The following is a 17,219-nucleotide window of genomic DNA, read 5'->3' on the forward strand; positions in this document are numbered from 1 at the left end:
CTATTATGGTGGGCAAACGCCTTTTTGATCGCTTGCTTTTGTACTTTTTGTGATGTAAGGTGACAAAAAAATTGTTTATTTAGCACAGTTTTTATTCTTATTTTTTTACGGTGTTCATCTGAGAGGTTAGGTCATGTGATATGTTTATAGACCCGGTCGATATGGACGCGGTGATACCAAATATGTATACTTTTGTTTTCCTCCTATTTTTTACCATTTTTTCTTAACTTTATTTGGGGAAATTGACGTTTTTGTTAATTTTTACTTGAAACTTTAAATTTTTTTGGGGGGGGGGAAACTTTATTTTTTCAACTTTTTTTCACTTTATTTTTTGTCCCACTTTGGGACTTGAACTTTGGGTGATATATTCCTTTACAATGCATTCCAATACTTCTGTATTGGAATGCATTGGCTGTATGAGTAATACTGTGTGTATTACTCATACAGCTTCCGGGGCCTATGAGCGTGATGCCTTCCTTAGACATCGCGCTGCCTTTCATGCCATCGGGTCCCCCCCACAGCCGCATGGGGACCCGATGGCACCGCCGGATTACCGCCACAACCACTGGTAAAAGCCGTAAACCGCAGGTCTGAATTGACCTGCGGTTTGAGGCGATCGCCGATACGGGGGGGGGCACAGGCACTGTGACAGGATGCCCGCTGAATGATTTCAGCGGTCATCCTGTTCCTATTAACCCCCGCCGCAATGTAAATTTTAACTTAGGACGCACCGGTACGACTCAGGAAACAGGGCGTACCGGTACGCCCTAAGCCATTAAGGGGTTAAAGAGGCGGGTACTGTGAAGGTCACCGTTAAAGGGGCGGCCACTATAAAGGTCACTGTTTAAGGGGTTGTCAATGTTAAAGGGGTGGGCACTGTGGGGGTTACTGTTAAAGGGGGGGGCACTGTTAAAGGGGGGGCACTGTGGAGGTCACTGTGGAGGTTAACGTTAGAGGCTACTGTTAAAGGGGCGGGCACTGTGGAGATCATTGGTAAAGGGGCGGGCACTGTGGATGTCACTGTTAAAGGGGCGGACACTGGAGGTCACTATTAAAGGGGCGGCCACTATGAAGGTCCCTGTTAAAGGGGTGGTCAATGTTAAAGGGGTGGGCACTGTGGGGGTTACTGTTAAAGGGACGGGCACTGTTAAAGGGGGGGCACTGTGGAGGTCACTGTTAAAGGGGCAGGCACTGTGCAGGTCACTGTTAAAGATGCAGTCACTGTTAAAGGGGTTGGCACTGTGGAGGTTAATGTTAAAGGGGCGGCCACTGTGGAGGTCACTTTTAAAGGGGCGGGCACTGTGGAGGTTAATGTTAAAGCGAGCACTGTGGAGGTCATTGTTAAAGGACCGGGTACTGTAGAGGTCACTATTATGGGAGATACTGTTGATATCTTTTTACACACGGAAACATGAAATTAAATAGATTAAATATACCCGTGCGAAGCCGGGTCCTTCTGCTAATATATATATATATATATATATATACACACACATATGTATAGTTTTTTTAATATTTACACTTTTTTCATTTTAAACTCACAAACTTAAATGTACTGTATAGTGATTTTATGTGATAGACCAAAACAAAGTAGCAAGTATGTGTGTAGTGAAAAGAAAATGATATATGGTTTTCAAAAAATTTAAAAAATACAAATCTGAAAAGTGTGGTGTTTATTTGTATTCAGCCCCCCTAAGACAATACAGGACCACCTTTCACTGCAATTACAGCGGCAAGTCTTTTGGGGTATATCTCTACCAGCATTGCACCTCTAGAGGCTGACATTTTTGCCCATTCTTATTTTCAAAATAGTTAAAGCTCAGTCAGATTGGATGGAGAACATCTGTGAACAGCAATTTTCAAGATTATAAATGGGATTTAGGTCTGAACTTTGACTGGGCCATTCCAACACATAAACATGTGTTGATCTAAACCAGGCATGCTCAAACTGCGGCCCTCAAGCTGTTGCAAAACTACAACTCCTATCATTCCAGGACAGCCTACAGCTATCAGCCTACAGAATGGCATGGTGGCAGTTATAGTTTTACAACAGCTGTTGGGCCGCAGCTTGAGCATCCCTGATCTAAACCATTCCATTGTAGATCTGTCTGTACAGTATGTTTAGAGTCATTGTCCTGCTGGAAGAAGAACCTCTGCCCTAGTCTCAAGTCTTTTGCAGCCTTTACCAGGTTTTCCTCCAGGATTGCCCTGTATTTAGCTCCATTTATCTTCCCATGAACTCTGACCAGTTTCCCTGTCCCTGCTGAAGAAAAGCATCCCCACAGCATGATGATGCCACCTCAATGTTTCACGGTGGAGATGATGTGTTCAGGGTGACGTGCAGTGTTAGAGTTCTGTCACACATAGCATTTAGCATTTGGGCCAAAAAGTTTAACTTTGGTCTCATCTGACCAGAGCACCTTCTTCCACATCATTGTTGTGTCCGCTACATGGCTTTTGGCAAACTGCAAACAGGACTTGTTATGGCTTGCTTTTAAAAATGGCTTTCTTCTTGCCACTTTTCCATAAAGACCAGATTTGTGGAGTACACGACTAATAGCTGTCCTGTGGACTGATTCTCCCACCTGAGCTGTGGATCTCTGAAGCTACTCCAGAGTGACCATGGACCTCTTGTCTGCTTTGTCTGCTTCTCTAAGTAATGCTCTCTTTGTCTGGGCTGTCAGTTTAGGTGCATGGCCATGTCTTTGTAAGTTTGCATTTGTGCCATACTCCTTCCATTTTGGGATGATGGATTGAACAGTGCTCCATACGATGTTCAGAGCTTGGGATATTTTTTAATAACTTAACCCTGCTTTACACATCTTCACAACTTTAGCCCTGACCTCTCTGGTGTGTCCCTTGGTTTTCATGATGCTGTTTAATCACTAATGTTCTATAACCAATCTCTGAGGCCTTCACAGAACAGGTGTAGTTATATTGAGAATACATTACACACAGTTTACTAATTAAGTGACTTCTGAAGGCAACTGGATTTTATTTAGGGGTATCAGAGTACAGGGGGCTGTTTCACTTCACACATACTTGCACTGAATATATATATATATATATATATATATATATACACACACACACTACTCACAAAAAAGCTAGATATTTTTGGCTTTCGGGTGAAATGTAGGTAAAACGTTCACACTACAGTGATATTATATCATGAAAGTTGGGCATTTAAGTAGAAGCATACAATGGTGATCTCAAACAATTTATTGAAACAAAAGCCAACAACAGTGGTGGGTATATCCTCACGAAAAATTAAAATGTCTCAATAACTTGTCAAAGGCCTCTGGTGACAACAGTGGCTGATTCATAGCGCTCTCCTTGACGTCTCCAACATTGTTGGCGGCCATCATTTCTGCTCAGCGTGAATCGACTTTCATCAGTGAACAGCACTGAGGCCCACTGGTCCCTCGTCCAGTGTAGATGCTCCCTGGCCTATGCAAGACAATGATGCCTGTGGTCAGGTACCCTTGCAGGTCATGTAGCATACAGACCATGCTGATATAAACGGTTTTGAATGGTCTGACGTGACACTTGGGTGCCTCTCACCACCCTTAAATATGCCTGGAGTTGTGTAGCATTCATCATCCGGTTCTACAGGGCATTGTTCACAATTAAGCAATCATCAATGTGGGATGTGGCCAAAGGACGTCCACTTCTATGCCTTTCTGTGACTCTTCCAGTCTCTCTGTATCTCTGTTGCAACCTGCTGATGACACTGTCACACACTAAGCTCAGTGGCCACTTCCGTCTGAGAACATCCTGCTTGAAACCCCATAATGGCAAGGTACTGTTCAATTGTTAGGTGTCTTCTTGGTCTCATGATGTCAAAATGTGAACAGTATGATAAGGAGGACTGTTTAAATACCAATTCTAGTGAAACAAGTAAATTTATTGGGCTATTCATGGATCAACCACCTGTTGTGAATTTTGCTGTTAGGCTACTTGTTAGAGAACAGCAAGTTTTACAAAAAGTACTGAAACATTGAACAGTTGGATATGTGCCTTCAAAAGATTAGAGAAGGTCACATAAAATTCACCTGTAAAGGTTAGAGTGCACTTTAGGTTCATCCTGAAATTTCACCCACAAGCCAAATATCCCTAATTTTTTTGCCATATGTGAACAATGCCCTGCGGAATCGGATGATGAGTGCCACACAACACCAGGTACATTTAAAGGTGGTGAGAGGCACCCAAGTGTCATGTCAGACCATTCAAAACCATTTACATCAGTGTGGTCTGCGTGCTAGATGACCTGCAGGGGTACCTGACCACACCATCAGGCACAGGTGTCATCGTTTTTCATGGGCCAGGGAGCATCTATGCTGGACGAGGGACCAGCGGGCCTCAGTGCTGTTCACTGATGGAAGTCAATTTACGCTGAGCAGAACTGATGACTCTTAACGATGTTGGAGACGTCAAGGAGAGCGCCTATGCATCAGCCACTGTTGTCACAAGATAAGCCTTAAGTGGTGGTGGTGTTACAGTGTGGGCAGGTGTGTCTAGTCAATACAGAACTGCCCTACACTTTGTTATTGGTACAGTGACAAGTCCATACTACTTAAATAACATAATTAATACAGTCATTGTGCTTCTGCATGAACAACACAGGTGTAATTTCATCTTCATGGACAACAATGCGCCAGCTCTTCAAAGTTGCATCATTAGGGAATGGCTGCTGGAGACTGGGGTACCTCAAATGGAGTGGTCTGCACTTTCTCCAGACCTGAATCCCATTGAAATCCTATGGGATCATCTCAGTCCCGTGTAGAGACTTGTAACCCTGTACCAGAGAACCTCAATGACCTAAGGGCTGCCCTTCAGGAAGAGTGGGATGCCATGCCTCAGCAGACAATAAGTCGACTTGTGAACAGGCGAAGGTCCGCCGAAACGCGTTGGGGCTGGCACCATCCCAGAGGAGACACATAATGGGTAAATAGACTCTGTATATGATATGTATTGGACATTTATATGCACTATGCACTTGCACTTTATTATTCTGTACATGTGGGATTGAGTCACCATTTGTGACGCCCGTTGCGGATGTCGCCTCTTTCCTTGAACTAATGTTTTATGTATGGATTCTGATTTATGAATTGTGTCAATAAATTATATTTATATTTCATGTTGTCTGGTAATTTTTAATTGGCACACAAGCTGTAATTGATGCTCAAGGCCACATGACAAGTTATTGAGATATCGACTTTTTTTGTGGGGGTAAACCCACCACTGTTGTTGGCTTCTGTTTCAATAAATTGTTTGAGATGAGGAAATCACTTTGTGTGCTATTTTCATAAAAAAATAATAATTTTAGCATATGTTACTGCTGCAGCAGCATTATTCATAAAGCAATCTTTAGTTATTTCACTTACCACTGTTTTCCTTGAGTTTCCCCCTTAGTTACGGCTGTTTTGAACCCTACATTATGAGGATCTTCTCAAGATGGCTCCTTTGCCAGTTCTCTGAGGCCAAAACTGCATTCCCTCAGGTCACATCCAAACTTGCTGTAGCCAGCAGCTTTCTGCCAGCCAATCAGATTGGAATACTGAGAGACACGGCTCCTCACTCTGAAGCCTAATGCAGGCATGCAGTGTGAAGGACCGCCCCTCTGTCTTCCTAGCCAGAGACAGATGAGCCATAGCAGTGGAAAGGGACAGAGGACATTAATGAAAGCTGTTATTATAAAGTAATTACAGATCTTTGCCAATCATTGACAGACTAAGTCAGGTATACATGCCTAGCTCTAATAAATTATCAAATAAAAAAAAATATGACAGTTATCCTTTAATGATATAATATCACTGTAGCGTGAATGTTTTCCGTTTTCCATAAATTTCACCCCGAAAGCCAAATATTTGATGGCATGTTACAGCGCTTACTAGTTTCTCTATGCGCCACTCCATTCCCCCACTGTTCCCCCTGTACTGGTTTCCTGCCTGGCATGTAAATCCATACCATCGGTACAGGAAGGAGGAGAGAGCCCGGTTTCTCAGGGGGCGTCTCCTTCTCCCTGGCTGTGAGCTAACCTTCTCCCTGGCTGTTACGCTCTCTGCTGCGATTGGACTGCGCTACAGCCAGGGAGAAGAAGACTCCCGTTGAGAAACATGGCCATCTCCTCCTCCCTGTACCGATGGTATGAATTTGCATACCAGGCAGGAAACCAGTATGGGGGCACAGCAGGCGAACGGAGCAATGCATAGAGAAACTAGTAAGCGCTGTAACATGACTTAACATGACTGTGTTATACCTCTTCATACCAATAAAAAGAGATCTGACACAAATATGGCAGATCTGCAAGCTTTAATTATGCCCCTGGCTGTCATATCAACCCATCTGCAACCCACAGGGTGGCAATTGTATGACAGGGACCCCTTTCACTCTAACCACTTAAATCACATTATTTCTATTAACTATAACATCTAAGGGGTTAAAAGACAGGGATCAGAGTTATCTCTTATTCCAGCCAACGCAGCTTTCATATACAGCTGATACCGACTGCAGATGGCATTGGCATGTGTTCAGGATTTATACCAAACATATACGGCAGAATGTGTTAACCCTGTGGATGTCACTAAATACGTTCACTGGGACTTAAATAAGCAACCTTGTAATATATCTTATGCTAGAAAATGTCCCTTTCTCTACTAATCAAGTTCCCTTCCTAAAATGATCAATTCTGAATTAATTGCTAAATTCATTTTGCAAGTTCAGACAGCCCATCATCTCACTGAGGGATCAGGTTATATGCTGCCCAGAGAAGTCTAGAGGAGGAAGATGTTGCAGAATAAGGGAAAAAAAAGGCAGAGACACATGCAGACATACTGCTGCTGTTGCTGAAGACTGCATTAATGTAGCCACCCAGTAGCGCAGGGGCAACACGTGAGGTGCGCGATGGACCTATGAGGGGCCAAATTATAACCCACAGTTCATCAGTTTACTCACGGTTAACAGAAAGCCTCCCTGGGCTGGCAGCACAGTGTTGAGGTGGACCGCACAAAATCCTCCGGGGCACGCTCTGTGTTAGGGAAGCATCAGCCAAGATGGTGGTTGAGGTGCCCTTGATGTTAGGGGTGCTTAGGGTGCTTGTTGCGACCGAGTCCCTTGATGGTTTTTGTCGTGATGCCAGTACCGTTAATGGTGGTACAACCAGTAGTGGTAATAATGAGGTAGACAGTGGTAAGATGCAACTCACAACTTTTACTGGTGTTGACTTTGGTTGTAGCAGTACAAAATACAGTATCTTGTTGGTATTTAGAGTAAATCTGCAAATCCACTGTTTCTAGGCTTCCTTTGGCTTGATTTGGAGCTGTGGTTAAGGTGTACCTTATTTCTGCTGATGTGCTCAGTCCTATATCTTGTCCTTTACCTACAAGCTGGACATTGGGACAGGTAAACTCATCTGTCTCCCAGAGTTATGGTGTGGCTGCCAGAAACTATATGTCCTCCACCATGCGCAAAGGTGTCTGTGGCCCTAAATAATTGCTCTTATCACCGATGAATCCTTAGGAAGCTTGTTTCTATTCCAGGGAGGCAAACTCTCTCCTACTGGTCAGGGATGCAAGTATATAGTCTGGCTACTTCTGCGCCTCACACCTTGATACTACCTCATAGCGAAGTTGGCTCCACTCTCTAATCTGTGTTATGGAGTCTTCACTCTGCATTCCCTCCTACTAATCTGATCTCCTCAGATCTGCTCTAATCTCTACATCCATTCTCAACCGTGATCTGGTTTAAAAAACTCACTCACTAGGCCGGACCTAGATATATATATATAGAACCTAAGTGTCGTCCCCATCTAGTGGTGGGATGTATAAATTACACCTAATCTGCTTGGTAACAGGGATTTTGCAGATACATTAGTGCAAAGTCACACAATACAGCATAATACAGTTTCAAGGTTAAAAAGTGCTTTTAAGCAGTGCCCACACACACGTAGTGGGATGCTGCATTAAGTTTTCTATCGCACCCCAGTGCTTAATTCTAAGCTGCACTGCACAATACTACTGTAAAATGTAATTATGCTCCTGCTGCTTCTGAGTGTGTGCTGCAGATAGGAGAGCAGAAGCTCCTCTTCTCCGTGTGTGCAGTGTATGGGGACGATTATTGCAGCTCGTCTCAGCCCCTTCACTTGGTGAAAATGACAATGAGTTATGGAGCATGCAAAAGGGAAAATTGGTGAAAATGCACAATATATGGTCATAAATAATTTTATTTCTCATATACACAAACAACAGCTTATTCTGAAAGGTCACTTAAAATGACAGGTGAGCTTTAAAGGGGTTGTTCAGCCATGGAGACCTTTTCTGCAGACTCCACAGTGTAGCCTTGACCTATGGTGGGAATCATACTTACCTGATCCCTGTGCTGGGTTCCGGCAACATATCTCCCCCTCAGGCACCACAGGTCTCGGGTCTCCCCACATCAACATCCGGTTTGGCAGTGGTTACATAGCTGCTGCAAGCTGAAAAATTTCAGTTCACGCCACACTGGGTAGATTCAAACAGTCTCCTGCACTGGAGCTTCATTTTGCTCAATATATCACAGTCAGTCTAAATCAAATGCACATGGCTGCAGCAACCAATGACTGGCCACAGCATTGTCACTCATGCATCACGTGACCCAGTGACATAACACATGGATGGCAAATAGGGCTGAAACGATTACTCGAATTAAAGGGGTATTATCATCTTAATGATCACTGTTAAATCTGTTAATGATTTAACAGTGATAATTTTTCTAAATATATTTAATTAACAAATTCCCACCCCTTAGAAAAAAATAAACCTATACTTACTGTACCTGACTGTTGTCTTCCATCTCCCCTGGTTACGGCCACTGCTCTTCTCAGGATTCGCGGTGGCCGCGCGTGCGCAGACCACTTATTTTCTTCTCCTGGCCGGCCGCACGCTGTACTGAACGCCCACGCCGAGGCCACGCATGCGCTATGGTGATTTCTTCCTGGCCAGTATAGTATACTTGCCAGGAAAAGGTCACCAGGGCGCATGCGCGGACTCGACGTGCGCGTTCAGTACAGCACGCGGCCCGGCCGGGAGAAGACATCAATCAAGATGGAGCCCGCCCCCTGCCGAGTGCCGAAACCAGGAAGTGGACAGCGCACCGGGAGCAGGTAAGTATTAAACGGCGTGTTGAGGATATCCATTTAATCGATTAACTCGACACAAAAAATCCTTGAATCGATTGAATCGATGATTCGTTTGTGCCATGTGACCACAGGGTGTGAGTGAATAGCTTGCTATTACTCACGCTCCATGGTCACCCGCCTGCTCGCACAACGCTGCACTGGATCCTGACGTACACACATCGTCAGGACATTTTAGTTCACTGGCGCTGAGCCTGGGCACTGATGGCTAGGAGGGGGAGTGGAAGAATTGGTGGCATTTGGGGAGGAGATGTGGCATTGGAGGGGGAGCTGATGGCACTGGGAGGGGGAGCAACTTATGACATGGGGGAGCTGGTGGCATTGGGGGAGGAGCTGGTAGCATAGGAGGGGGAGTTGATGGCACTGGGTGGGGGAAAGCTGATTGCATTGGGGGAGTGGAGCTGATGGCACTGGGGTGGGGGAGAGCTGATGACACTGGGGGAGTGGAGCTGAAGCCACTGGGGGAACGAAGCTGATGGAGCAGGGGAGAGAAGTGATGGCACTGGGGGATAGTGGAGCTGATGGCCCTGGGAGGAACTGATGCACTTGAGCTGATCGCACTGGGGGAAGGAAGGGTGTTGGGGACTGATGGCAGGGGATCTGATGAGTTTTTATAAAGGAAAACAGTCTATAAATTAATTTTTTCTTATTAGAATACTCGATTAATCATAAAAAATAACAGATAGTATACCCGATTTCTAAAATAATTGTTTACTGAAGCCCTAGTGACACATAACCACTGTGACATATTATTGGATACAGCGGCCACTTGACCTACATGTGCAAAGTCTAGGATTACGGGTTGTTAAAGTTCTGTATTTGTCGTGATGCCAATTTCAGCGTGCTCAGGGTAGTACCCCAGGGCCCTTCCAAGGTATTATAACACACGTCCCAGATTAGGAATGCCAGAGTAATGTAACAGCTTATAATGTCTCTATAGGGTGGTGATAATTGTGTCAACGGTGTCTCCTACCTGGGTACGTTTGGGCTCCTGGCTCACTTGCAATAAATTTGAGTGTAGTGATAGTAGGAGTAATAGAGGAATTTTGCAGCAGAAATGATGTCCAGACCTTTAGATGAAGTTCAAACGTTTCTTTACTGAAGATAACTTGTATCCAAGCAGTATACAGCTTTGGTCTCTGGTCCCAGCAGGTTTTAGCAATGATTGGCAGGAATAAATATTTCTGCACTTTAAATGTGAGCTTGCAGGATAAGTCGTCTGCTTGGTAGCTCTGTACTGCTTTGTGGGGAGAGACTAGCTGAGGAGGAATGGCTTCTCCTAGGTCTCTGGACTTATCTCTCAGATGATTTCACAGGGGATGCTTTCTTCCTGGAACTCTGGAGGTTGTCTTTGGTTCTCTGCTTCTTCCTCCAGCTGAGGCGAAAGGTGCTCAGACTTGGCATTTGATCAAGTCTCAGACCAAGAATTGGTCCTTGCCGTCTTCCCTATCCAGGGGTAAACTCAACTGGTTCTAACAGTTTTTTCCCTCCCTTGCTGCAGGAAGACGGAATCCTCCACCTTTCTTCAGACGGGGGGCAGAATAGAACAGGATTGTTCCACTCTGAACTGCCATAACATTAAAACTATCTCTACCAATAAAGCTTCCACCTACTAACATGGTTTTTAACATGGTTTTAAATGCACATTTGTGGTGAACATAAGCAAAATCACATCAGATGACTGTGTGAAAGCTTCTGCGCGGGTGCAATGCGTGAGGTGAACGCATCGCACCCACACTGAATCCGGACCCATTCATTTCTATGGGGCTGTGCACATGAGCGGTGATTTTAACTCATCACTTGTGCGTGAAAATCGCAGCATGCTCTATACTGTGCGTTTTTCGTGCAATGCAGGCCCCATAGAAGTGAATGGTGCTGCGTGAAAATCACAAGCATCCGCAAGCAAGTGCGGATGCGGTGCGATTTTCACACATGGTTGCTAGGAGATGATCGGGATGGGGACCCGATCATTATTATTTTCCCTTATACAGAATGCTTAGTAAAATAGGGATGGAGAGGTTAAAAAAAAAATAATTAACTCATTCACTTGTTCGCGCAGCCGGCATCTCTGTCTTCTTCTTTGATGACCAGGAGGAAAAGGACCTGTGGTGACGTCATTGCGCTCATCACATGGTCCGTCACATGATCCATCACCATGCTGAAGCTGTGCGTACAAATGGAAGAGGTAATTTGTTTGTTTTTGGCTTTAAAAAAGCACATTATTACAACTGAGAACGGCTAAGGGGCAAATTGCGGGCCACTATTGGTGACATTATTACTGCTGGGGGCCAATATGCGGGACATTATGTTTACTGCAGGGCTTAGGATTTTATTAAATAAAAGACAATGAAAATCATCCATTTTTAATGGCCATTAAAAACTGATGTAAAATAGCCAATAAAAAAGGCCAAATGGACAGAAAATGGATGCAAAACTGGTTGAAAAATGGGCATACGGATGCAGTATAGAGGCAACAACAAGTTCTTTGGATCAAACAGTGACAAAACAAGCAGTCATAAACAAACAAAAAGTCACCTTGCGGTGTTGGTTGTAAATCACACCTTGCGGCAATTCTGCCTCAGAGTCCTTGACAATAGCAGCACCAACCTGTTTTTACACCAAACAGGTAGCAAGCCTTCATCCAGACACAAGGCTCCCAGATCACAACACAGAGACCTAGCTTCTGAGCCCAGCTGCCTATTTTAGGACAGCCAGGGGCTGCCAAAAACCGGACCGCATTTAAAATCCGGTCCAGTATTTGACCTCATCTGGTTGTAAATCAGCCCAGCAGCACATGCTGGGAGAAAAATACCTGTTTTCCCAGACAAAACCTCTAACTGTGTCACAGTTACCAAATTGTTCCAGTGCACCCATGTCTAAGCGGATGGGTGCACCCCTGTCTAAGCGGCTGTTAAAAACACTCTGATTGCTTTCAATGGGGTCTGTCTGGCTGTGAAAATAGCCCAAAATAGGGCATTTCCTATTTTTTGACAGCTGCCATTCACTGTTCGAAAAAAAAAAAACGGCCATGTGAATAAATTGGCATGCTAAAAATGGGCGTGTGCCAGCCGTACTTAAATGGCTGTCACGCGGCCATTTTTTATTGTTGGGTGCAAGGGAGGATACAGTTTCTTCTTTTTTCTGATAGGAGGATTTATGTTATAGCTACAGTGTTGTGAAGACATGACCTCTTTCAGATCTCAATTTAAGTGTCATATCTGCCATACTAAATAATTTCTAAGCATTTGATATAAAATTAGACAAAGGGAACCTTAGTAAGCACATACAGGATCAGTAAGAGCAGTAGGATGCCCGAAGAGTTCTTCTATTCATGGGACTCTTCTGAAGCCTTATTGTTGCTTGCAACTGTACTGCTTAGTATGCCTCCTGTGTCTCTTAACACCCGTTGTTAGATTGGGTGAGATAAATTATAGTGATGCATATATTAACGGGTTTATTCCATATAAAGTACTACAATGCAGTGAATAGGGCATTTAAAATAAAGTATGATTATTACAATATACATATTTTACATTCTTCTCTTTATAGCAGCCCCTGCTGTCTATACTTCTGGTCCAGCTTCTCCTAAATTCAAAGGTAGACTGACATGCTTCTGACCCACAGAAAGGCAAGCAAGTCCTTCAGATATTTGAGTAAATACAGTTTTAAATTCAAGGGATAATTCCTCTAATGGGAAACACTAGCCTCACTAGAAATTCAGCCCGATAGGAGGTATCTATTTTTATGCATTATAGTTTTGTTCATGTCTTTTTTATTAAAACTCTTCATTTTTTTCTTACACAGGTTTGAAAACTCAAGACTCGATCTTTGATCTGTTAAATTGTTGCCTTATAAAACACAGTTATTCTGCCTGACAATTTTGCCCAACAAAATCAGAATCTATGGGGACTGTACCAGATCCTTTAGGATCTGACAAGTCATCACCTACATCAACAGGAGAGGAATGCCCTTCTAGAAATATATCCCAGGAGGATACTATCCAGCTAAAACGGGCAACGTCAAGTAACAATGGGAATGTTGCACAAATAACAGGTGTATGTTCTTTAGATCTAAATTGCAAACCATCCCCCGAAAGTCCTGGTAATGAAAATATATGTGAACCTGAAGATCAGCAAACCAGTAAAATATTGTCATCATTCAGGACTTGTACACAATTAGATACCTTGCCTCCCTTAGACTCCACAAGCAAAGAGACACAAGACATCAATGAAACTAGTGAACATGTTGCCATTACTAAGAATGCAATACAGTCACAGTCATCTGTTGTATCATCTAGTGTTACACACATTACGTTGCCAAGTGAGAAACCAGCAACAGAAGAGAGTCACTTGCCAAAAGACCTAACTGTGGTACAAATAGCAACAGAAGAGAACAGTAGAACAAGCACACAGATAGCTGAAATGTCAAAAAACATGGACATTAAAATATCAGATAGTAACAAAAATGAATACATTCCTTCCCCTATCCAAGAAAAAGAAACGGAAAACGCACAGACAGAAACAAGTCTCAACTTAGATCCAATACAAGATGAAGAAGAAAGGGAAGATTGTGACGTTGAACCTCTAGGTGTGCAATGTGCACAGTTTAGCCGGACTGAGGAAGAGATAAATACAAATGGGGATCATGACACTTTGGAGTTGCAGTTAGTTTGCAAGTTTAGGGAAATGGGTACAATGACATCACAGTTTGAAAGCTGGGCTAAGCAAGATGCAGAAGTACAAGCTGTAGCAAATGTAGAAAATAAATCTGTGTCCACTAGCCCAAGCATATTAGCTGCATTTCTGAAATCCAACTCACCAGTACTTAAGGAAAGACAGGAACAAGTGTGTATAATATATCAGGGCAACCCTGGGAATCCTCAGATTGACCGTGCTAATTTTGCATTGCATTCACAGCTCACCCAAAACCACTTAGCTCCAAAAGTATGTTTTCAACCTTCTGACGCAAAGGGTCCTCAGCCTCTCCAGTTGCACACAAAAAGTCCTCCCGATATGATACGGTCCCCTTTTCAGAGACCAGAGCTAACAAGAAATTCACAGGTTTTATATAGAAGTGAGTTAGATGGTCAGGGATTGTGTCTCCGAGAAAACCACCCCATGGCACAGATGCAAAAGGGTAATGCCTCTCCAATCTTAATGAATGTAAAACCTGTTTACCAAATCAACATAGACAATAGCAATCAACCCAAAGCAGGCCAGATGATAAAGGATAAGTTTAATGAGCCACCTCAGTTCAGGGCAGCACATGATCAGGGCAGCAAAGCTAGGCTCCATCATTTAAGTGGAGTAGAAAACATTCAGTTACATAATATTCGCCAAGACAATGAACAGATAGAATCTCTTAGCATGCCGGGTGAAGCTAGCTCTGACCGGAAACCTTTTCATTTTAAAGTTACTAATGAACAGGGTTCCACCCAGACTATCATCACCACAGATATAAAAAAGCCAAAGAAGGAAGAAAGGCCAACTCCACTTCAAGTTGAAGTTGAAGTCAACAGCAGTATGGGTGCCACTGGAGGTCAGGTAGAGGAAATACTTGAAGTTTTGGTTAGGAAGGATCAGGATGAAGGGGAACATGCCAAAAGGTCAAGCAGTTTAACTCTACAAACAAGACCAGCGACAGACTTTATTCAGAGTGCAGCACAGCTCACACCCAGACTAAGAAAAGCTAGGGAAGAGAAAAAGGAACCAGTTCTGGTCACCTTGCCTACTTCTGATCCTCCCAAGCCACATGGAAAAAAGTCAAGTCCAAGTTCAAGTGGAGAGGCTAAAAGCCAAGCAAAGCAACCATCTAAAAGTGTGAAAGATGTGGTATGGGACGAACAGGGCATGACGTGGGAAGTTTATGGTGCTTCTATGGACCCCGAGGCCTTAGGGATTGCTATACAGAACCACTTGCAAAGACAAATCAGAGAACATGAGAAAATGATTAGGGCTCAATTAAAGCAAAACCGTAAATCAATTTGCTCTGATTCTTCAGGGAAAAAGCACAAAAGAAGACAGCACAGGGTATTCCAGTCAATACTCAAGAATTTTAGACGACCCAATTGCTGTAGTCGTCCACCTCCTTCTGCTGTCATAGAGTAACTTTCTGTAAAATTGTTAACATGTATTGCCACATCAACTAGCAGACAAATGTTTCTTTGCACTTAAGAATGTCATAAAAAATGTTTTATTTGATTACTGCACAGGGTTTAGGGTGATGGTCAAATCACTCTATTTTGTAATGCAATACCATTTTATTTTCATTTTCATGATAGGGTGGATAATACATTCACAAGTTGTCTTTCCAGAACCAACATTTGATAACAGTTTTGTATGTGTCGAATTAGTATTTTCATCTCAATAAGCAAGCAGAATTAGGCTGAGCTCCTGAAATGTCAATAAGTGTGCCGTTAAATGCAGTGCCAGGAACGCCTTTTCACATCGGCCTTTTTTGACTCTGAAGGTGATAAAAGAATGAGTGACAATGAGTTGTACACTAGAGCAATATAAACGCAACAGAGGTGTCTGCGCCATGTTAGTATTACGTCCTTACATTTGATAGAAGATACTGTAGCACATTCTTTATCCAGAAACAGGGTCTTTGTACTACACACAGCCCAAGAGAAGTCAAGTAAAGAATAAACTTTACACACATAGAATAAGTAGCTCATTGCTTAAGGGTTATATATTTTATATATATTCAAAAATAGAAACAAAATCCAGCTTCGATAAAACTTGACAGATTTCATTTTAAAAAAAGTGCAGTAAAAACCGACATACAGTCCATGAACTGTGTGTCGGTTTTTACAGGTTTTATAAAAAAAATGCAGTAAAAAACGACATACAGTCCATTGACTGTATGTCGGTTTTTACTGTACTTTTTTGAATAAAAGCTGTCACATTTTTTGGAAACTGGATCTTGTTTCTATTTTTGGCATATATCCTGCCCTTGGTTCCCGGCACTTTCTGTGCTTCCTTTAAAAATCACGTGATGATCACGGCACTCTATCTAAGGCTGATAGATTTAGGGTGCGCGTCTAAGTGCGTTCCTTGCTCCACCTCTCGGAACTAGTAAGTATTTGAATAATTTAGACAGCACTCCAGTATATGATTAATGCTTTTTATTTGTCGGACATAAAGGTCCTTTTTGGAACTGAGGCCTCAGTTCCAAAAAGGATCTTTATGTCCGGCAAATAAAAAGCATTAATCGTATACTGGAGTGCTGTCTTCTGTGCTTCCTTTGTCATTATAGCCAGGTGAGCACAGCTATTCCTTTTTTGTTTATTGCTTATATATTGTATAGTATCACACTTCACCAGGGTTCCTCCATACATTACTGAGGGTCATCACAAAGAACCATTCAAGCAAAAGATACAATAATTCAACAATCTTTTTTACATATTTATGATGAACCTGTTGGCCATTTTGTTGCAGTTCTAATAATTTTATGAACTGGTTTTTGAAGGTAAAATGTTCTGTCACACATAGAAACCTATCTATATATGGTTAGTAGAGTGGTAGAATGTATATGATCCTGTGTATTTTTTCTTATTGGCATTGAATAAAGGGAACAAAATTATCCAAGGTATCGACATCCATTGACCAAGTAACTATGCGTAAAGGGAACCTGTCATCACCTTTATGCTGCCCATACTAACGGTAGAATAAAGTAGAGACAGGTGAGTTGATTTCAGCGGTCTGTCATTTATAAGTTAAAAGTAAGTGGTTGCCGAGAACCAACATCACAATCCTTGCAGACTGGGCCTGGAGAAGAGTCACGGCCACCTGAGAAGAGTCCTGGTTATTCATGAATTCCTGCTCTCCCTGCCCACCTGCTGGTCTTCTACCTAGTTTTCTCTCTATATCTCTAGGAGAGAACTGCCAATCATCCGCAGATAGGGGGGGGGGGGGAGCAGGAGATTAGGAATAACCATGACTCTTCTCGGGTAGATGTGACTCTTTTCAAGGCCTGTGCTGCAATGATTATGATGCTGGTTCTCAGCAACCACTTACTTTTAGCTCATGGGTGACACACCGCC

General features: G+C 43.0%; 1 protein-coding gene across 1 annotated transcript in view; it reads left to right on the forward strand.

Moving 5' to 3' along the window:
- The window catches only part of GPRIN3 (GPRIN family member 3), a 172,984-nt gene extending 157,086 nt beyond the window's left edge, over positions 1–15,898 (forward strand). Inside the window, exon 2 of the mRNA XM_044276932.1 lies at positions 12,980–15,898. Coding sequence (XP_044132867.1) covers positions 13,078–15,282 — 2,205 coding nt within the window. The 5' untranslated portion in view covers positions 12,980–13,077 and the 3' untranslated portion in view covers positions 15,283–15,898. The remainder of the gene's footprint in view (positions 1–12,979) is intronic.
- The last annotated feature ends 1,321 nt before the right edge of the window (positions 15,899–17,219 follow it).

The sequence above is a fragment of the Bufo gargarizans genome, chromosome 1 (assembly GCF_014858855.1).
Source record: "Bufo gargarizans isolate SCDJY-AF-19 chromosome 1, ASM1485885v1, whole genome shotgun sequence".
In the NCBI taxonomy this organism is placed as follows: Eukaryota; Metazoa; Chordata; class Amphibia; order Anura; family Bufonidae; genus Bufo; species Bufo gargarizans.